At 42.9% G+C, this 21,092-nt stretch overlaps 1 protein-coding gene and 2 non-coding genes across 6 annotated transcripts; all 3 read right to left on the reverse strand.

Moving 5' to 3' along the window:
* Positions 1-33: 33 nt before the first annotated feature.
* Positions 34-5,529, reverse strand: Wdr45 (WD repeat domain 45). Of its 4 annotated transcripts, none has more exons than XM_047537108.1 (11): positions 5,246-5,529; positions 3,812-3,883; positions 3,625-3,699; positions 3,435-3,539; positions 2,301-2,409; positions 2,082-2,176; positions 1,292-1,371; positions 970-1,178; positions 789-890; positions 560-705; positions 34-310 (listed from the first exon to the last, which is right to left on the reverse strand). In XM_047537108.1, the coding sequence occupies exons 2-11, from the start codon at positions 3,864-3,866 to the stop codon at positions 201-203; spliced, it is 1,086 nt and encodes a 361-aa protein (XP_047393064.1). In that variant the 5' UTR covers positions 3,867-3,883; positions 5,246-5,529; the 3' UTR covers positions 34-200. The 4 variants fall into 4 exon arrangements, with proteins under 4 accessions (XP_047393064.1, XP_047393066.1, XP_047393063.1 ...); XM_047537110.1 differs by having other exon boundaries at positions 3,625-3,725; positions 5,241-5,529; XM_047537107.1 differs by having other exon boundaries at positions 5,241-5,527.
* A 9,186-nt stretch (positions 5,530-14,715) lies between these two features.
* On the reverse strand, positions 14,716-14,794 carry Trnai-uau (transfer RNA isoleucine (anticodon UAU)). Its single transcript has one exon. It is a non-coding gene; the product is annotated as a tRNA-Ile (tRNA).
* A 5,897-nt stretch (positions 14,795-20,691) lies between these two features.
* Positions 20,692-20,762, reverse strand: Trnav-gac (transfer RNA valine (anticodon GAC)). Its single transcript has one exon. It is a non-coding gene; the product is annotated as a tRNA-Val (tRNA).
* Between the last annotated feature and the right edge of the window lie 330 nt (positions 20,763-21,092).

Below are 21,092 nucleotides of genomic sequence, written 5' to 3' on the forward strand. Positions count from 1 at the left end.
GGCCTGGCCCTTGGGGCAGTCATCAAAAAGTGCTTGGAGGAAGTGAGCTGTTTATTTAGACATCTCTCTGCTGAATGGAGAGTGGCACAGGCCTCATTAATGCTTGCTGGTTGGTGGATTGATTCCACAGCACTTCCCCACCCTCAAGGCTCAGTTCTATAATCTGTCACTGCAGGTTCCTAGCGCATCCCCCAGGGTCCTTAAAAATCATCATCATCACAGATGTCAAGGTACACGTCGAAAGCCTCTCTGTTGCAGTTTCCATCAGGAGTGAAGACATATTTGTGGAAGGTCCCATCTACGCAGATGGCTGAGGGGATGGGAGGGGTGGTAAAAGGTTAGGGGCTGCCACAGCCACACACTGCAGTCTTCTCAGATGTCCCACAGTCTAGGGTCTACTTCCAAGTCCTTTGCCCAAGTGAAATACCCCTTACTGATGATGTATTGAGTCACACATTCAAGCTCCCTCAGGCTTTTGATGGCCCTCAAATTCTTTTAGGTCCAACCCGCAGACCTTTGCCCATGTAGTACCCCCAACCAAGAGGCTTTTCCAACTCACCAATTACAGAGTTGACATTCTTGGAAGTATTGCGACCAAAGGCGCAGATGCATGCTGACTCGGCAGGCACAGTAAAGCTTGCCAGGCTCCACTGAGAGTCCACGTACTGTCCAATCATAGGCCCCACCTTGCCCACACGAGCCAGCCTGCAGGCAGCACTGGGTAAGTGCACGTGGGGTACGTGGGCAGGGGAGTGGGGATGATACAGGGTGAGACAGAGGGTACTCACGCGGAGCGACGGTTGAGGCGGGTATCCTTGAGAGCAAAGATATGGACAGTGCCCTTATCACTGGAAGCGCAGAGGAAGGAGGAGTCGTGGCTGAAGTTAATGCTGAAAGACAGACCAGCCATGATGCACATGCGACATGTGTCGTGGGATCACCACCCCACCATACATATCCTGTGCTCACCAGTATAGGGTGGCAGGGTCAGTGCCTCGGCGCAGCTCTACCAGTTTTTCCTTGGACTGGGTGTCAAAAAGGCGAATAAGGGTACCCTTCTGGGAGGCCGAGGCCACTACAGTGCCTGGCTGGTTCAGAGACACACAGGCCACATCACTCTGATGTGCATTGATGGTGAAGGGAGCAGATGAGGTGCCAGGCTTTGTGCTTGCCAGGTCCTGGGTTAGGAGGAAGCCAGTCAGCTTTGGGGTGGCACGGAGGGGAGGGGCCAAGAGTTCACAGGGAGTGCCAGTCCACCTCCCTACCCACTCCTGCCCACTGGAAAGCTCACCACAAGTTGCAGACTTCCACACTTGTGTCCTGGGAATACAAGCAGTTGCTTCTCCAGGCTGGGACAGAGGTCACAGAGCCCTAGGGTGTGAGGATGCATGGAGAATGGGCATGTGAAGAAGAGACAGGCTGGGTACATTCTCAAATGGGCAGATCTGGGTGAGGGGCAGACTTTAAATCTCCATAACAGATACATGTTATCCATAAAAGCTGGGGGTGGGGTGGGGGTGGTGGCAGGACTTTGCTCAGCTGCACTCCCCACCAGTTAGGCAGATTCCTATCCTCTCCCATGAAGCTGAGGATTCTAATATGCTTCTATGACAGCCTAGATGCCCAGAGCTCCCTAACACACCCACCCTCATCCTCACTAGGTGTTTCTCCTGTCATCTGGGGCACCCAGAGATGGGACAGTGCTGAGGGTAGGGAGAGAAATCTGTAGGATGAAGGATGGATACACAGCATCTTTCAACCCATTTGAGCATCTCTGTGCATGAAGTCTCTCTCCCTGTTCTTTTTCCCCTGGTATTGGGGATTGAACTCTGGAACACTTTACCACTAAGATACATCCCCAATCCTTTTAATTTTTTAAAAATTGATACAGGGTCTAATTAAGTTGACCAGGCTGGCCTCGAACTTGAGAGTCTCCTGCCTTAGCATCCTCAGTTGCTAGGATTATAGACATGAGCCACCATGCCTGGCCTCTTCCTGTTCTTTGTATGTGCTCCCTTTATCTCATCTCTGCCCCGCCCCTGGGCTCACATCCTTATACCCGCATATCTGGGTCCTCTCACCCTTGGGGTTGTCTCGGGTGTCAAACTCAAATAGTTTTCGGGGATTGTCAGGAAAGGAGTACACGTAGATGCGGTTCCTCAGCACAATCACAATCCTGTGGGCAGTACATAACACAGGATGGTCATGAGGGGAGGGAGGGTGGGCTGTCCAGACAGGACTAACCCTTTCACTTGTTGTGGGGACCACCTGCCCTCCACCCCAGTCCTCCTCAGGCTCACTTGTCATGGCGCATGCGCACAGCCAGCACTGGCTTGGTGAAGGTGAACTCCAGCACCAGCTTGTCCTTGGAGTCCTTGCCCTCCCGGGCATCATCCCAGATCAGCACTGCTGGGCAGGTGGGTGGGTTGGCAGGGCCAAGGTTTAGGGTGAGGGGCAGCCCTGGTGACACAGGATCCACCCCTTCTCCCCACTGGACCTTAACCCACTCCCTTGGCCTTTCACCAAACCCCTAATGTGAGTCTTGCACAGCATGATCATGATGGGCATGATCCCTGAGGGACTAGATTCTAGAACTATTATGCTTGTTTGGTGATGAGGAAACTGAAGCTTGAAGGGGTTGTGTCTGGCCAGGGTATTACAGCCCATAAGCAACCAAGAAGGGACTCATTCCCAGGCCTGTAACTTTCCCTTAAGAAATATATCTGCCTCTAGGGTCCCAGTCCATACCCCCCCAGAGATTTCTCTAAGGAGTCCTAGGGTTCTGTGACTCACCTAGGACAACTCGTTCCATATTTTGGTGAGATTGACAAGAACATACCTTAAAATGGGATGACACTTGAGGCTCAAGCCAAGGGGGTGTTTGAAAGACAGCACCAAGATTTGAAAACCTTTGATTGTGTGATCTTGGGAAAGTCAACCTCACTGGGCCTGTTTCCTCATTAATAATAATGGAGTTGGGGTGTGGCTTAGTGGTAGAGCTCATGCTTAAGATGTGAGAAGCCCTAAGTTCTCTCGCCAGCACTATAAAAATAGGGGGAGATCATGAAACTTCCTATCACAGAGTTACTGTGAGGATTAAATGAGTCAGTGCACATAAAGTGCTTAGGACAATGTCAGGTTCACAGTTAAGTGTTCCGTAGGTAAGAACGGGGCACTGGGAAGTGTTTTTGTTGTGCTGGGGATTTAACCCAGGGACTTATACCTGTCAGACATGCACTCTACCACTGAGCTACACACTAAGCCCCAATAAGTTTGTTTTAAAAATAAAAACAAGCTTCTCAAATTTCTAAGCTGTGGGCCTCACTATGGGACTCTGAGGTGCTCTGACATCTTTGTCTGTTAGTGTTTCCCGGCTCCTGTGGGAGGACAGGAATCCCAGGAATCTGGGCCAAGGGCAGGATGAGGGCACTTACCTGAGATCTCTGAGAACTTGGGGCTGCTACCACCGCCCACCAGGGCCAGCAGGTTGGAACGGTGCAGCATCTCTACCAGGCCCATGCTGCCCACCTGCTCGTGGTCTGGACAGGGACCAGGATGTCAGTGGAGGTTAAGTGCCAAAGCCCAGCCTTCTGCCCGCTGCCCCTCCCCCACTAAGTGGCTCACCCAAATGCCCCTTCTCCATCAGTGGTTCCACATTGTAGATGCGCACGCCTGTCTCCATGGCACAGCAAAAACAGCCTGGGGATGGAAGGAATCCAGAATGCCTGGAGAGGGGAGCTTGGGTCTATGGCCCACCTCTGACCCTTCTCTCCTTCCCTCCCTCAAGGGTACAGGTATAAGCATCTCTCACTTTGGTCTTGGTTGAAGCGCAGGCTGGTCACCCCTCGAAGAGGCTGCTGAGTCATTGTTCAGGATTGTTCCCCTGGACACCAATAATATAGAGTTGGAAAGGGTCCTGGGATCTCCCCTCCAAACCCGAAAACTTTCGTCCCCCAAGTAATTTCTTCCTCCTCCCCACTCTGCTAACTTCTTTGCCAGACTACAGAGAAGATAAAACAGGAGAGTCCTAAAGTCTCTGCTCTAAGCTCCAAAGCCCCAAACAGAATGGCAAGGAACCCCAGATGTTTCACACATATTTTCTCAATCCCAGATCCAGGCCTATACTGACTTAGTCTTCCTACCTCCTTCTTAGCCACTGAGCCTTACTGACTTGTCAGGAAGTAATGTGGTGGGGGCTGCCCCAGTGATACCTCCTCCTACCCCCAGTCAATCTTAAGGTGGCCTTAAACCACTGCCTACCACTTCTGATCTTCACACCTGCATCCAGACTGTCAGTGCTTAGGGGAAAATGGGTTTACCATCCACCTATTCTTGCACCTCCTGAGACTGATTGCAATGTGTGGTCCACCACCCACAGGAACTTCCCTCATGTCCTTCCTACTCTACCCCAACCCATTCATACACCTGAGTCTTCTCACACTTTACTCCCTCACAGACTTCCCCCAACCTCTTCTCACATCTTGTAAACTCTACCCACCAAGGCCAGCATGGACTTTCCTCTGAATCCCCTTATGACCTGAAGACCCTATCTCAGCATTCCCCTATCACTCTAAATCTTCCACCCCTGGAACATCTGATTTCTTGTGCTCTGCTGTTCCTGGATCCTACTTGAGCTGGCTTAGATCCACCTTCAGGAACCCCATACCCCTCAGATTGCTTCTCTAGAACCTGTATCTCCTCACCAAGACTCTGCTCCATGGAAAAGCTACCTCTCAAAACCTTTTCCCAGGACACACCACCCAAAACCCTTTCATAAGAAAACCTTAACCTTGTAAAAAAGCCTGTTCAGGTTCCCCCCTCCCTAGATTCCTGCTCTAATGAGCCCCCATCCTCCCTTCAAATCCCATCTCACCCAAGACCTCTGCCCAGATGCACCCCTGCCCATCTTCTAGTTTCCTACCTTTCCCCCACTTAACACCTTCCAGCTGACATTTTCACCCCTCCCCCCAAGACCTATACTTTGGACAGCTCCTCCTTCCAATACCCCCTTTTTTGAACCTCCATTCCATTCCAAATACCAGCACCACCCAAGAACCCTATACGGGATACCTCAGGTCTCTTCTAAGACTGCTCTCATACTCTTTGCAACACCAACACTCACTTTAAAACCCCTGCCCTACACCCCTAACTTACTTAGACCCCTCCCTCCTCGAGACACACCCACCGTGACCCCGACTAACCCTGGGATCATGCTCCAGCTTCCCACCCCCTTCACCGACCTGACCTCCGTGTGTTCCTGACCCCGGGCCTCGCTGTCGGTGCCGCCCGCGGCCCGGCTTTCTGACCTCCCGGGCCTTGGTGCCCGGCTCCGGTGTTTACATCAGGCCCCGCTTCCGGGGGAGGGAGTCTGCGACCGGAAGTGACTCTACATGACCTGAAAACTCGGCTGCAACCCTCCTCGCCCGATTCACAAGTCTTTTGAGCATCCCGACTGATATCAGGTGGCTGAGGGAGCAGTGGAAAGTCGGCTGTGGAGACCGAGGCTCCCTAAAGGCAAGGTTGTCCGAGGGCGAGGGAACCAGGAAGGAGTTGGGAAGAGAGGGCCGTCCCTTACTAAGCGGAAATGCGCCCAGCAGGCAACTCTTTAACCCATAGATAGCCAGAGGCGTTTAACCTTCCAGGCTAACAAGACGTGGCCCTCCTGCGGGGCTAGAGTAGCTCCCGGCTGTTTGTCATAGGAGTCCTCCCGGAGTTAGGGAGGCGGCTTGAAAGGCTCAGGGCACAGCCGTTCTTAGAGACCTCGAAAGTTGAGCCTTTATCTCCTTGACCAGGGAAAGGCAGAGATGGAATTTTGCTCTGCTCACTGCACCTCTGGTCCTATTTTATTTACAAGATGATAAATAGTTTTTTGATGATAAAAAGTATGAATGCTTACTGTGAAAACCAAAATACTTTCAAATTATGTACATGCTGGAAGTATTTCTTAAAAGTTTTGAGCCAAGTGTGGTTTCACACACAGTTGTAAGAAATATCAGTTGTTATATCAGAATATTAACATTAATGCAGCTGGATACTGTGGCGCACGCCTGTAATCTCAATGTCTCCGGAGCCTGAGACAGGGGGTTCAAAGCAAGTTCAAAGCTAGCCTCAGCAATGGCGAGGCGCTTAGCAACTCCGGGAGACCCTGTCTCTAAATAAAATACAAGAAACAAAACAAAACATTAATGCAGTCCATCCATCCTTTACTTTTTTTTTTTTTTTTTTTTTTTTTTTTTTTTGGCGGTACTGGGGATTGAGCCCAGGGTTGCTCCATCACTGATCTATATTCCCAGGTAGTGTGTGTATGTGTGTTTGTGTGTAAATGTTTGGAGAAGGTCTTGAGAAACTTCCCAGGTTAACCTTGAATTGTGATCCTCCTGCCTCAGCCTGCCCAGTACTTGGAATTGCAGGCATTCATCACCACGCCCAGCCTACTCTTTCTTTGAAAGTATTTTATTTGTTTGTTGTTTTTGTTTGGTTGTCTTTTTGGTGGGGCTGGACATGCAACACAGGTCATTGCATGTGCTAGGCGATCATTCTACCACTGAGTTACATTCCCAGCCCCTGAAGTATTGTTTTGATGCCTCATTAATTATAAGAACATCTGTTTAATTCCTTTTTTTAACTAATATTCCCCCATTGATGGTCATCTAAGTTGTTTCACATCATGTGTCATTAACACCCATGGAAATGTTTACTTGTGCAATTTGACCCCATATTCCCTCCTAGGCATGACTCCTTTTGACTCCTCAGCAAAGCCAATCTTCTGGCTTTCTTCAGTCTCTACTTCCTCTTGTCCCAGACCATATTTAACTTAATTCAGTTTGGCTTCTATCACTACCACGTCTCTCAGACTGCTGTTAACCAGATCACTGGTGAGTAACAATCTTGCCAAAGCAGCAATCACTTTGTGACACTGTCCTGTGACATCCCAATGCAGTCCACAGTTTTTTACTCTTACTCTTTTGGTTTTCTCCATCTCTGGCTACCCCTCCACTTGTATACAATTTCCAAATATTAGAGAATCTTTGAGTGTTGCTATAGTTTGAATGTGTTCCTCAAATTCATGCACTGGAGGCTTAATCCCCAAATTCATGACCATTGGATGGATGGTGATTGGGTCAAGAGGTCTTTGCCCTCATACTCTTGCCTTGGGAGTGGTTTTATTGTTTTTGCAGTTGGGGATAGAACTCAGGGCTCTGTAAATGGTAGGAAAGTTCTCCACTACCTAACTACATTCCCAGTTCCATTTTTGCCACTCAGTAGTGGAACTTTTCATTTTGTTTTCTTCTGTGGTGCTGGTGAAGAAACCCAGGGCCCCACATGTCTTAGGCAAGTGCTCAACCACTTATCTAAGTCCCAGGCTTTCGGCTACCTTTTTCTGTGTGTAAAGATTAAGGCAAAAAAAAAAAAAAAAAAAAAAAAAAAAGATTAAGGCAGAGGGAATTCCATTCTCATGCCAATTGAAACTGGCCTTTTTGAGAAATTTGGCTGTTATCTCTGTAATCCTGATTTCTTGAAGATCAGATTTAAAATTCAGTTTCAGTTTGCCTAAATCCTTTCACAAAAAATTATCTAAAGTAACCTGATATTATCCAATTTTTTTTTCTGTACTTGCGATTGAACCCAGAGGCACATTACCACTGAGCCACACCCCTTAGCCCTTTTTATTTATTTATTTATTTTAAATTTTGAGACAGGATCTCACTAAGGTGCTTTAGGCCTCACAAAGTTGCTGAGGCTGACCTTGATTTTGCAATCTTCCTACCTTAGCCTCCCCAGTGCTGGAATTATAGGCATGCACCACTGGGCCCAATTCCAATCAGTTATTTTTCCACTGTTCTTTCTCCCTGTCCCTGCTGTACAAGGAAAGTAACTTTGAAATGAACAATCTGCTTTTTTTTTTTTTTGGTTTGTTTGTTTCAGCTTTCTTCAACATTTCTGTGTCTATAAACCAGCCTCCTTTTTTCAGCTCATTGGAACAATTATTCTCTTTTATGAAAAAAAGTGTTACCCAATTCTGGAGTCACAATTAAAGCCAACTAAAATTTTTAAATTGATCTGGGCATGGTGATGTATGCCTATACTCATAATTATTTGGGAGGCTGAGGCAGGAGGATGACATGTGCAAAGCTAGCTGGGAAATTTAGTGTGACTTTGTTTCAGAATAAATAAATAAAATAGCTCAGTGCAGTGGTGCATGCCTGTAATCCCAGCAGCTTGGGAGGCTGAGGCAGGAGTATTGCAAGTTCAAAGCCAGCCTCAGCAACAGTGAGGTGCTAAGCAAATCAGTGAGACCCTGTCTCTAAATTGAAAACAAAACAGGGCTGGGTATGTGGCTCGAGTGCCCATCAGTTCAATCCCCAGTATAATAATAATAATAATAATAATAAATAAAAATAAACTAAAATAGTCCAGGAATGGTGGTGCACGTCTGTAATCCCAGCAACTCAGGTGACTGAGATGAGGATTTCAAGTTCAAAGCCAGCCTCAGCAAATGAGCAAGCCCTAAGCAACTTAGTAGAATTTGTTTCAAAATAAAAAGGGCTGGGGATGTGGCTCAGTAGTTAGGTGCCCCTGGGTTCAAACCCTAGTACCAAAATAAATAAATATACAAAATTAAAAGGTGGCATTGTCACTCAGTGGCAGAGCATCCCTGGGTTCAATCTCTAGTACTACCCACACAGATTTTCCACTGGGTGCCAGGGCACATGCCTGTAATCCTAGTAACTGAGGAGGCTAAAACAGAGAGATCACAAGATCAAGGTCAGCCTCGGCAACTTAGACCCTAAGCAATTTAGCAAGACCTGTCTCAAAATTTAAAATATAAAGGGCTATTCAGGAGGTTGAGGCAGGAGGATTGCAGATTCAAAACCAGTCTTAGCAACTTAGTGAGGCCCTAAGCAACTTAGCAAAACCCTGTCTAGAACGAAAAAAATATAAAGAGCTGGGATGTGGCTCAGTTGGCTGAACGCCCCTTGGTTCAATTCCTAGCACCAAAAAATTTAAAAAATAAATGAATAAAAGTAAAAAGGGATTGATATGTGGCTCAGTGGTAAGGCACACTGAATTCAATCCCCAGACCAAAAAAAAAAAAAAGATACTTACTTTGCAATTTTGTCCTTTGACACTATCCTTTCTTCATAGACAGATGCCCTGGCTGCCTCTAATTCTTTGTACCATTAGAGACTGCTATTGACTGGACCCCTAGGATTTGTACTTTGAGATGTACACCCAGAAGCAAACCAGTGGAGTCAGAGAGTATTGAATCCTCCACTTGGTGAAGGACATCATGTTATTGTTTTAGAAGGGTCCTTCCAGTTTATATTCCTGTTCTCAGGCCTACATTCTTGGTCCCTACAGGCCCTTCCTGTGCATTTTCTAGCTTTTATTTTTGTACTGGGGATTGAACCCAAGGGCACTTAACCACTGAGCCACGTCCCCAGCCCATTTTTATATTTTATTTGGAGATAGAGTCTTGCTGAGTTGCTAAATTGCTGAGGCTGACTTTGAGCTCAGATCCTCCTTCCTCAGCCTTCAGAGCTGCTGGGATTACAGGCATGTACCACATGCCTGGCATTTTCTAACTTTTATAGGTTTAACAGTCAAATAAGTATTGATTGGTTTCTCAATTTAACTTACATTTCATTGATTATTGAATTCAATCATCTTTTCATGCACTTGCTTGACTTTTGTTCTTTCCTTTCTTTTTCCTTTTTTTTTTAAATTGAGGATGGACCTTAGGGCCTCCAGCAAGCTAGGTGAGTGGTCTACCACTGAGCTACACCTCCAGGCCAGCTTTTTGGGTTTTATCTTCTGTCAACTGTCTGGTCATATCCCATGATCATTTTTCTTTTGAGATTGCTGCCTTTTATGCTGGGCACAGTGGCACACATCTGTAACCCCAGTGATTTGGGAGGTTGAGGAAGGAGGATTGCAAGTTCAAAGCCAGTCTCAGCAACTTAGCAAGACCTTAAGCAATTTATTGAGACCCTGTCTCAAACTTAAAAAATAAATAAATAAAAAAGGTCTGGGGATGTGGCTCAGTGGTTAAGCATCTATGGGTTCAATTCCTAGTACCAAAAGAAGAAAGAAAAACAAAAAGAAAAAAATTGATTTTCAAGAATTCCTTGAAAATTTGAGATATGAATGTCTCCATAACTTTACATCCTTAAATATCTCACATTTTGAAATCGGGTTAAAAAATTTGCCCATGTGTGGGAGGGGGTGGGGGACAGAAAGATAGTAGAATGAAACAGACAGTATTACCCTATGTACATGTATAATTACATGAATGGTGTGACTCTACATTGTGTACACAATAGAAATGAAAAGTTATACCCCATTTGTGTACAGTGAATCAAAATGCAGTTTATAAAAATAAAAAATATTTTAATAAAAAAATTGCCCACAGTTTTACTTTGTTAAGTAGAATTTTTTGTGTTGTGTCGTCACATGGCTGAGGAGGGAACCCAGGCCTCCTGCATGCTTGGCAAGCACTCTTATCAGTGAACTACATAAAGAACACTAGAGATTATTATTATTATTATTATTATTATTATTATTATTATTATTTGGGCAGCTGGGAATTGAACCCAGTGGTACTTTTCCACTGAGCTACATCCTCAGGCCTTTTCATTTTTTAAAAAATTTTGCTAGGTTTCTGAGACTGGCCCTGAACTTAACAATCCTCCTGCCTCAGCCTCCTGAGTAGCTGGGATTGCAGGTGTGCACGTCTACACCTGGTTGCTTTTAACATTTTCTTGAAGACCTGCTTCCTCTCCTACATTATATTTTCCTACATTTTCTTCAGTCAGTTTCATCTTTGTCATTTAGGTCTTTAGTCCATCCAGAGTCTACCATTGCTGGTTGTATAATGTATAAACTTAGTATTTTATTTCAGTTCACATCAATTTCCAACACTATCTATTGACATATATATGCTTTCCTCATGGAACTGTGCTGTCATTTATGTACATTTGACTTCTGTCCATGCAGGGGTCTTGCACTGACTTCCCTACTGTTTCATTGTTCCTTTTCTGTAGCAGTACCACACTGCTTTTATTATCCTGTGTGATATTGTGAAATAAATATTTAGCCCCATTTTCAGGCACATGCTCCTTGAAATTTCTTTCCTTTGGGGGTGGTTTACTAGGAATCAAACACAGGACCTTCCAGCATTCTAGAAGGGTCTACCACTGAGGTATGCTCTTAACCCTCATTGAAATTTCTTAAGTGATAAATGCCTTTATATGCTAATGAGATGATGGGTAGTTAGGGAATCCAGGACAGCATCAAAATGGGGACTTGTGGCCAGGGGATCCAAACCTGTGATTAGAGGGTTAGAGCTTTAATCCTGCCCTTGACCTCCTTCCAGTTTAGGGGAGAGGTTAAGTTGAACACCAATGGCTAGTAATTTAATCAATCATGACTATGCAGTGAAGCTTCCATTAAAACTCAAAAGTGGGCTGGGGCTGTAGCTCAGTGGCAGAGCACTTGCCTAGCATGTGTGAGGCACTGGTTTCTAATCCTTAGCACCACATAAAAATATACATATAAAATAAATGCATTCTGTACATCTATAATGATAAAAAAATTAAAAAAAAACTCAAAAGTACTTGGTCCTGGATGCTTCTCACCAGATGGCAGGTCAACATGTGCAGGTTCCAGGAGGGTGACACATCACTTCTCTCATACCTTGTGCACATCTCTATCATCTGGCTGGTTCATCTGAATCCTTTGTAATATCCTTTATAATAAATGATTAAACATAAGTATTTCCCTGAGCTTCTGTACTGCTCAAACAAGTTAACTGAACCAAAGGAATGGGTCATGGTTCAAATAAAAGGTGGTTGTTAAGCAGCACAGGTTACAACCTGTTCTTTGTGACTTGGATCTTAAGTAGCAGGGAGTCTTGGGAGCCTGAACCCTCAACATGTGGAATCTGAAGGTCTCTGCAGTTAGATTCACGGTGGAATTGAATCAGAGGACACCCCGCTGCTGTTAATGGCAGAACTGATAGCTTAATGTGTGAGGAAACAAACCCCACACAAATTGGTGTCAAACTGTTGTGTTGGCTCTTTGAGAGCAGGAAAAACACTGGTTTTCCCCACATCTAATATCTTATTTATTTATATTTTTGAAAACCCTGTCTTACTATGTTGCCCATACTGTTCTTGAACTCTTGAGCTCAAGCAATCTTTCTGCATCAGCCTCCTCAGTAACTGGGACGATAGACCACACATTTCTCATTATCCTGTGTATCATCAGGGTTCAACCAGGGGAGCAGAATCTGTAAGGGTTATATATGAAGACATTTATTGGTTGCTATTGCTAGTGTGGAAAGATACTTCAATTACTGGCCACCTTGCTAAGGCTTATCAGTCAGCAGTGGCGATGCTGGGCATCCTTGTTCTTAGTTTTAAAGGACATGGATCTAAAATTCCTCTATGCAGTGTGATGCTTGCTGTGTGCTTTGGGGCATATTTTTTAATTTTATTTTTTGTGACTAGGGATTGAACCGATGGGTGCTCTACCACTGAGCTCATCACCAGCCGCTTTATTTAAAAAAAAAATTTTTTTTTGGTACCCGGGATTAAACTCAGGAGCACTCAACCACTGAACCACAAACCCAGCCCTATTTTTGTATTTTATTTAGAGAGAGGGTCTCACTGAATTGCTTAGCACCTTGCCATTGCTGAGGCTGGCTTTAAACTTGCAATCCTCCTGCCTCATCCTCCCAAACTGCTGGGATTACAGGTGTGCACCACCACGCCTGGCTATTTTTTAAATAAGTTGCCCATACTGACCTCAAACTTGTGATCATCCAGCCTCAACCTCCCAAGACACTGGGCATGCATGACTTTTTAAAAAATATTTCTTTAAACTCAAAACACTACACCAAGAATGCAAATAATCCAATTGACAAATGGGCTAAGGAAATGAATAGACACTTCACAGAAGAAGATCTACAAGCAATCAACAAACATATGGAAAAATGTTCAACATCTCTAGTAATAAGAGAAATGCAAATCAAAACCACCCTAAGATTCCATCTCACCCCAATTAGAATGGCGATTATCAAGAATACAAGCAACAACAGGTGTTGGCGAGGATGTGGGGAGAAAGGTACACTCATACATTGCTGGTGGGGCTGCAAATTAGTGCAGCCAGTCTGGAAAGCAGTGTGGAGATTCCTTAGAAAACTTGGAATGGAACCACCATTTGACCCAGCTATCCCACTCCTTGGCCTATACCTAAAGGACTTAAAATCAGCATACTACAGAGATACAACCACATCAATGTTCATAGCTGCTCAATTCACAATAGCCAGATTGTGGAACCAACCTAGATGTCCTTCAATTGATGAATGGATAAAGAAACTGTGGTATATATATATATACAATGGAATATTACTCTGCCATAAAGAATGATAAAATTATGGCATTTGCAGGCAAATGGATGAAATTGGAGAATATCATGCTAAGTGAGATAAGCCAATCTCAAAAAACCAAAGGACGAATGATATCGCTGATAAGTGGATGATGACACATAATGGGGGCGTGGGAGGGGTTAGTGTTAGGGTTAGAGTTAGGGTTAGGGAGGGGGGCAAGAATGGAGGAAGGAAGGACTGTATAGAGGGAAAAGAGGGGTGGGAGGGGTGGGGGGGAAGGGAAAAAATAACAATGAATCAAACAACATTACCCTATGTAAATTTATGATTACACAAATGGTATGCCTTTACGCCATGTACAAACAGAGAAACAACATGTATCCCATTTGTTTACAATAAAAAATATTTCTTTAGTTGTTGATGGACCTTCATTTTATTTATTTATATATGATGCTGAGAATCGAACCCAGTGCTTCACACATGCTAGGCAAGGACTTTACTACTGAACCACAACCCCAGTCCCGCATGTATGGCTTTTGATATAATTTTCTAAATTATCTATCACATATTTTATTTTTTTCTATGATAACTATATGTGTGTGTGTGTGTGTGTGTGTGTGTGTGTATAATTTGTCTTCACTAGTGATTTTCATTAATTTAAAAAAATATGTATTCTAGCCAGGTGCAGTAGCACATGCCTGTAATCCCAGCAACTCATGAGACTGTGGCAAGAGGATTGCAAGTTCGAGGCAAGTCTCAGCAACTTAGTGAGGCCCTAAGCAACTTGGTGAGATCCTGTCTCAAAAGAAAAATAGAAATGGGGCTGGGGTTGTGGCTGAGTGGTAGAGCTCTTGCCTACCATTTGTGAGGCACTGGGTTCAATCCTCAGCACCACATAAAATAAATAAAATAAATGTATTATGTCCATCTACAACTAAAAATATTTTTAAAACTGGGGCTGGGTATGTAACTCAGTATAGAGCACCCCTGGGTTAAATTTCCAGTACCAAATTTTATATATATATATATATATATATATATATATATATATATATATATAAATTTTTAAAGTATAGTAAAGTCTGAAGTTCTTCAGAATACTGATCATTATCTCTCATTATGTCTTCTTTAACATTGGGCCACATCCCCAGTCTTTTTTATTTTTTATTTTGAGACAAGGTCTACCTAATTTGCTGAGTCTGGCTTCAGACTTGCAATCCTCCTGCCTTAGCCTCCCAAATCCCTGTGATTACAGGTGTGCAACAACAGTGCCACCTAATCATTACCTATTCTTTCCTAAGAATAAGACTAAATTCTTTTTTTGGGGGGGCAGGTGCTGGGGATCGAACCCAGGGCCTTGTGCTTATAAAGCAAGCACTCTACCGACTGAGCTATCTCCCCAGCCCCAAGACTAAATTCTTTAACAGTAGATCCAAAAAAGAGGACTGTAGTCAGTAGCTTCCTTCATGGCTCCCAATGAGTTCACCTCTGACAGTCACAACCCTGTGGAATTCCCTCCCCTTCAGTGTAGGCTGAAACCTAGTGATGAACTTCTAATCAATGGAATGTGGTAAAAGTTACAGGATGTCACTTCCATGATTAGATTTCAGAACACTGGCTTGTGATATGTTAGTGCTCTCTCCCTCTTGCTGCCATTCTCTCTGGCCTGTTTTTGTTTGTTTGTTTGTTTGTTTAACCAGGAATTGAACCCAGGGGCACTTAACCACTGAGATACATCCCCAGCCTTTTAAAAAATTTTTATTTCAAGACAGGGTCTCACTAAGTTGTGGAGGACCTCACTAAATTGCCGAATCTGTCTTGGAACTCATGATCCTTCTATCTCAACTTCCCAGACCTGTGGGCTTACAGGCGTGTGCCACCACTCCCAGCTCCTCTGGCCCTCTTCTTGTCTTTTTCTGCTGAGACTAACTGCCATGCCATGGACTGACCCATGGTGGAGCCCATGTGACAAGGAACAGAGGCCCTTGGTCCAGCAACCTTGTGAGTTGGCTTGGATCTGGATCTTTTACCAGTCAAGTCTTCAGATAAGACCAAAACCCCAGCTGGCACCTTCATGACCACCTTGTGCCAGATCCAGAGCCAGAGGATTCAGTTAACCTGTGACCAGACTCCTAAGGTACAGAAACTATAGTTTTGTTGTTGTTTATTTGGGGTTTTGTACCGGGGATTGAACCCTGGGGGATTTAAACACTGAACCATATCCCCAACTCTTTTTTATATTTTATCCAGAGATAGGGGCTTGCTGAGTTGCTTAGGACCTTGGTAATTTTGCTGAGGCTGGCTTTGAATTCCTTTGATCCTCCTGCCTCGCCTTCCTAGCTGCAGGAATTACAGGCATGTGCCACTATGTCCCCTGTCAGAAACTGTAGATAATAAATGTGAGTTGTTTATAGCTGCTTAGTTCTGGAGTCATTTGTTATACAGTAAAGAGAACTTATGGAAAGACTTCTATGACTACTCCATTTATCATTTGGAGAGACAGAGGTGGAGCTTGGGCTTTGCAATCAGACACACTTGACAAATCTTTCATCCTGGGCATGTTATTTCATCTGCAAGGCTCAGTTTTCTCATTTGTAATACCAAGATAACAATACCTGCATTGCATATGAGCTTTTAGGACTGTTAGTAAGTTCTATAAAGGTATGATACATAGTAGGACTTCATCGTTATGACTTTCATTCCTGTAAATCTGATGCTTGTTCCAATTACAGTGCTACTGATTTCTTTACCACTAAAACTGATTTATTATGAAAATTTCACTCAATTTTTGTGTGATAGTATAGGCAGTCCTCCATATCCATAGGTTCCACATCCATGGATTCAACCAGTTGCAGACTGAAAATGTGTTTTTATTTTATAGTGTTGGGGATTGAACCCAGGACCTCACACATGCCAGGCAGGTACATTTCTACTAAGCCTCATCCCTAGTCCCTGAAAAAAAATTTTTAAACTGCATTTGTACTGGTGTGGTGGCACACACCTATCATCCCAGTAATCTAGGAGGATCATAAATTTAAAACCATATTCAGCAATTTAGTGAGACTCTAAGCAACTTATCGAGACACTCTCTCAAAATATGTATTTTTTAAAGGACTGGCAGTTGGTTCAATGGTTGAGCTACCTGGTTTCAATCCCCAGAATGGAAAAATAAATAAATATGTAAAACCCTGCATTTGTGTTGAACACATATCAACTTTTCCTTGTAATTTATTCCCTAAACAATGTAGTATAGCAACTATTTACATAATATTGTTATTAAGTATTTTAAGTAATCTAGAAATGGTTTAACTTTACAGGAAGATATGCATAGGTTATATGAAAATACTATACTGTTTTGTTGGAAAAGGTGGTTAATGCCTGTAATTCCAGCAATTTTGGAGTCTGAAGAAAGAAGATAGCACGTTCAAGGTCAGCCTGGGAAACTTATTGAAACCATGTCTCAAAATAAGAAATAAAAAGGCTTGGATTGTACCTCAGTGGTAAAGTGGTAAAGCACACCTGGGTTTGATCCCCAGTACTGAAAAAAATATCAAGAAACCCCAAATAATATGCCTTTTTTAAGGGAATTGAACTCTGCAGATTTTGGTGTCAGTGGGGGTTCCTGCAACCAATCTTCCTTGAATACTGAGGGATAACTGTATTTATAATGTACCTCAAAATGTATTACCTCTCAAATTAATATCTCCATTTTGCAAGCTACACAGAGTGGCACACACAAGTAATTCCAGTGACTCAGAGGCTGAGGTAGGAAGATTGAAAGTTTGAGGTCAGCCCTAGCAACTTATTGAGGCCCTAAGCAATTTAGTGAGACCCTGTCTCAAAATAAAAAGGGCTGGGGATGTAGCTCAGTGACAAATTGCCCCTGGGTTCAATTCCCAGTACAAAAAAAAAAAAAAAAACAAAAAACTAAAACCAAAACAAACAAAAAAATCTTCATTTTTCAAATTCAGTGCAACACATACTCAAATTTTGGGTGGGTCAAAATTAACTGTGGTGCAGGGGATGGTGAATTAGGCAATGTTTGTTATTCAACATCAATTCATGCTGAAAATCTTTTTCTTTTTTGAGGTGCTGGGGATCAAACTCAGAGCCTCTCACATACCAGGCAAGCACTGTATTACTGAGCTGCATCCCCAACCCCAATTCAATCGTTTTACCTCAGAGAAAAAAGACAGTCAAAACAAAATAAAAATAAAAAATAAAAAGCCAGGCATGGTAGCACACATTTGTAATCCCAGAAGCTTAGGCGACTGAGGCAGGAGGATTGTGAGTTTAAAGCCAGCCTCAGCAATTTAGGAAGGCCCTAAGCAACTCAGTGAGACCCTGTCTCAAATAAAATATAAAAAGGACTGGGGATGTGGCTCAGTGTTTGAAAGCCCTGGGTTCAATCCCAGTACCAAAAAATAAAAATATAAATAAATAATAAAAAAATAAGCAAATGAAAAATAGAAAAAAATAACAACAACAAAAAAAACAATCAAAGAATCGTTGCTATGTGAATTGACTACTTTATTTTGGATCTGGCTTTTTTTTTTTGCTTATTATTTTTTTTTTTTGGTACTGGGGAACTGAACACAGGGGTACTTTATCACTGAGCTCTGTATCCAGCTCTTTTTATTTTTTACTTTGAGACAGGGTCTTGCTATGTTATTTAGGGCCTCACTAAGTTGTTGAGGCTGATCTTGAACTTGCAATCCTCATGCCTCAGCCTCTGGAGCCACTGAGATTATAGGTGTGCACTACCATGCCTGTCAATAGTTTGGATCTTGAATATCTCTCAAAGCCCATGTGTTAAAGGCTTGGTCCCCAGGGTAGTGCTATTGGGAGGTGATGGATTTTATGAGAGGTGGATCCTTGGTCTTTCAGTCATTGGTGGTGTGACCCCAGTGGGGATTGGGGGATACCCCTTTATCTTTTTCTCTTCCTGGCCATGAGGTTAGTTGGTGTGCTTTGCCATGTGCTATTCACAACACCCCCACTGGAGGCCTAAAAGCAGTGGGTCTGCTTGATCTAGATTGGAATCTCTTAAACTGTGAAATAAAATAAACCTGTTCTTTTATAAGTTAATAATCTCAGATATTTTGTCATATGGATGGAAAGCTAGACCTCATATGAAACCCTTTCTGAAGAGCAGCTTTCCAGACCTGATAGGGCAAGAGAATGTAGGAATATCTTCCTTACTAGATCCTCATGGATACATCGCTCAAATATGGCTTTTTCCTGTACTGAATCTCCCTATAATTTTGTGCTTGCTCATGAAACTTGGCATTCACCCAGAGAATCTTTATGCATAGACTCACAAACTTAGGAAATAGAAAACAAATGCCTGCCAATGATCATCAAAAATGAACACAAAATGCATTAGTCTTAGGTTATTTTCTAAATGTATATTTTCTTAGGTATATACAGATAGACCAGGAGAGAGAAGGAGAAAGAAGGAAAGAAAGAAAGGAAGGAAGGAAGAAAGAAAGAGAAGAAAGAAAGAAATTAAGAAAGAAATAATTTTTTTCATAGTGTTGGGGATTGAACCCAGGGCCTTCCAACATGCTAGGCAAGTGTCTACCACTGAGGTACATCCCTAGCCCCCAGTTAAATATTTATGGTTTTATGTTTAATATGGATAAGATTTTTATGTTCTTACATCTCATAATCATCCCCAGCTTAGATACATTAAGCAGGGCATTTTAGAACAATTTAGGACAGTAAATATGCATCAAGCTATAGCTATCTATATATCTATATCTATATATGTATATCCTAAAAAATTATAATGGATGAAAAGGGGATTTTTGCTCCTTTCCCTTACAATTTGGTTCTTGAGTTGTATGCCAAAATTGCTTTTTTTAACTTTTAATTTTTGGGCAGTGCTGGGGATGGAACCCAGGGACTTGTGCATAGTAGGTAGGCACTCCACCACTGAGCTGTACTCTCAGCCCAAAATTGCTTAAATTTTTCCTAATTAAATTTAATATTTCCTAATTCAAGGGCATGGTATTGTCTGTTCTCATTATCAAAGTGAAAAAAGGATTTATTACAGAAGGAAAAGTAAAATAAAAAGATAGACCTTTTCTTTTTGTAATTAGGCTCCCTATTCTTCCAAAATTCTGAAACAGATAACCTTTCTCTTTTTTTTCTTTCTTTCTTTATTTTCAGTACCAGGAATTGAACCCAGAGGCACTTAATCATGTGTTATGGGGCACAACTTAAGAACAGACCAATCACCACTGAGAAGTCCAAATTTGAGAGTCTTTATTAAGCTGACTGGCTGACTGTCTCTCACAATGCCCCAAAAAATGGCTATTGGGAGAACAGCCCCGACCATAGGGTTGTAGGGGTTCTTATACCAAAAATCACATTAATCATAAGTGTCCGTTGCTATGATTCGAAATTACACATTAACATCATGAGATCATCGACAGAGGGGGAAGTGGGTCAAAATGACCCTTACCTAGGTACAAACTAAAGAATGGTTACTAATATCCACACAATCACTGTTCACATGGTACATTGTTAGGAGCAATAGGAATCAAAAGAGAGCAATGTTTCTTTATAGGAATTATCATTCTGTATTGTTAAACATGTCACACAAAGTAACTGATGATGGTACAGAGGTGGGGTGTTCCCATGGGAGAAGCTTATTTCCTACATAACATGGAGTCTCAGAGCAAAATGGAGTCTGTTTAGTCATTTCCTTTATAGTCTGGCCTATAATATTCTCATGGAGCCAGATCTGTCAGTCCATCACACATGGAGCCACATCCCCAGCCCTTTTTACTGTATTTTTACAAAATTTGAGGCTGGGTCTCACTAAGTTTCTTAGGGCTTCACTAAGGCACTGGGTTCCATATCCGACACTCCTAAAAAAATGTGAATGATGCACTCCAAAGGTTCCGACAAACACCCATAGTCTCCCTTAGCACAGATTTTTTGTTTTTGTGTTTGTACTGGAGATTGAACCCAGGAGTGCTTTACCACTGAGTTACATCCCCAGTCTTATTTCTTTTAAGATAGGATCTCACTATGTTGCTGAAAAATCTCATTAACATGCTGAGATTAGCCTCAGATTTGTGATCTACCTTCCTCAGCCTCCCAAATCGCTGGCATGTTTCACCCTGGCCTTTTTATTTTATTTTGAGACAGGTTCTTCTTAAATTTCCAAGGCTTATCTTCAACTTGGAATTCTCATGCCTCAGCCTCATGGGTAGCTGGCTATTGTAAAGCATTTTTTTGGTAGTACTAGGGTTGGCACCCAGATTTTTTTTTTTTTTTTTTTTTTTTGGTGGTGCTGGGGATTGAACCCAGGGCCTTGTGCTTGTCAGGCAAGCACTCTACCAACTGAGCTATATCCTCAGCCTACCTTTTAATTTTTTGAGACAGCATCTCACTAAGTTGTTTTGCTATGGATGGAATGTGTTCCACCCAAATGCATGTGTTTTAAAATTAATCCCTAATGGAACAGTGTTGGAAGATGGGACCTCACATTAAGCTACAAGGCTGAAGTGAATGGATTAATGTGTTATGGAGGGAATGGGTTGTTTACCATGGGAGTGGGTACCCTAGAAAATGATGTACTCAACACCTCTTTCTCTCTCTCCCTTACTTTCTTTTTTGCTTTTATGTTATGGTATGGTGCAGCAAGGCCCTCACCAGCTATTAGCACCTTAATACTGAACTTTCC

The sequence above is a fragment of the Sciurus carolinensis genome, chromosome X (genome assembly GCF_902686445.1).
Source record: "Sciurus carolinensis chromosome X, mSciCar1.2, whole genome shotgun sequence".
NCBI lineage: Eukaryota > Metazoa > Chordata > Mammalia > Rodentia > Sciuridae > Sciurus > Sciurus carolinensis.

Coding starts and splice junctions, on each gene's coding strand:
- Wdr45 (XM_047537108.1), bottom strand. CDS start 3,866: ATGACTCAGCAGCCTCTTCGAGGGGTGACCAGCCTGCGCTTCAACCAA. Junction 2,177..2,300: donor GTGCGCATGCGCCATGACAA/GTGAGCCTGAGG, acceptor TACTGCCCACAG/GATTGTGATTGTGCTGAGGA. Junction 1,179..1,291: donor GTGGAAGTCTGCAACTTGTG/GTGAGCTTTCCA, acceptor CTCCTAACCCAG/GACCTGGCAAGCACAAAGCC.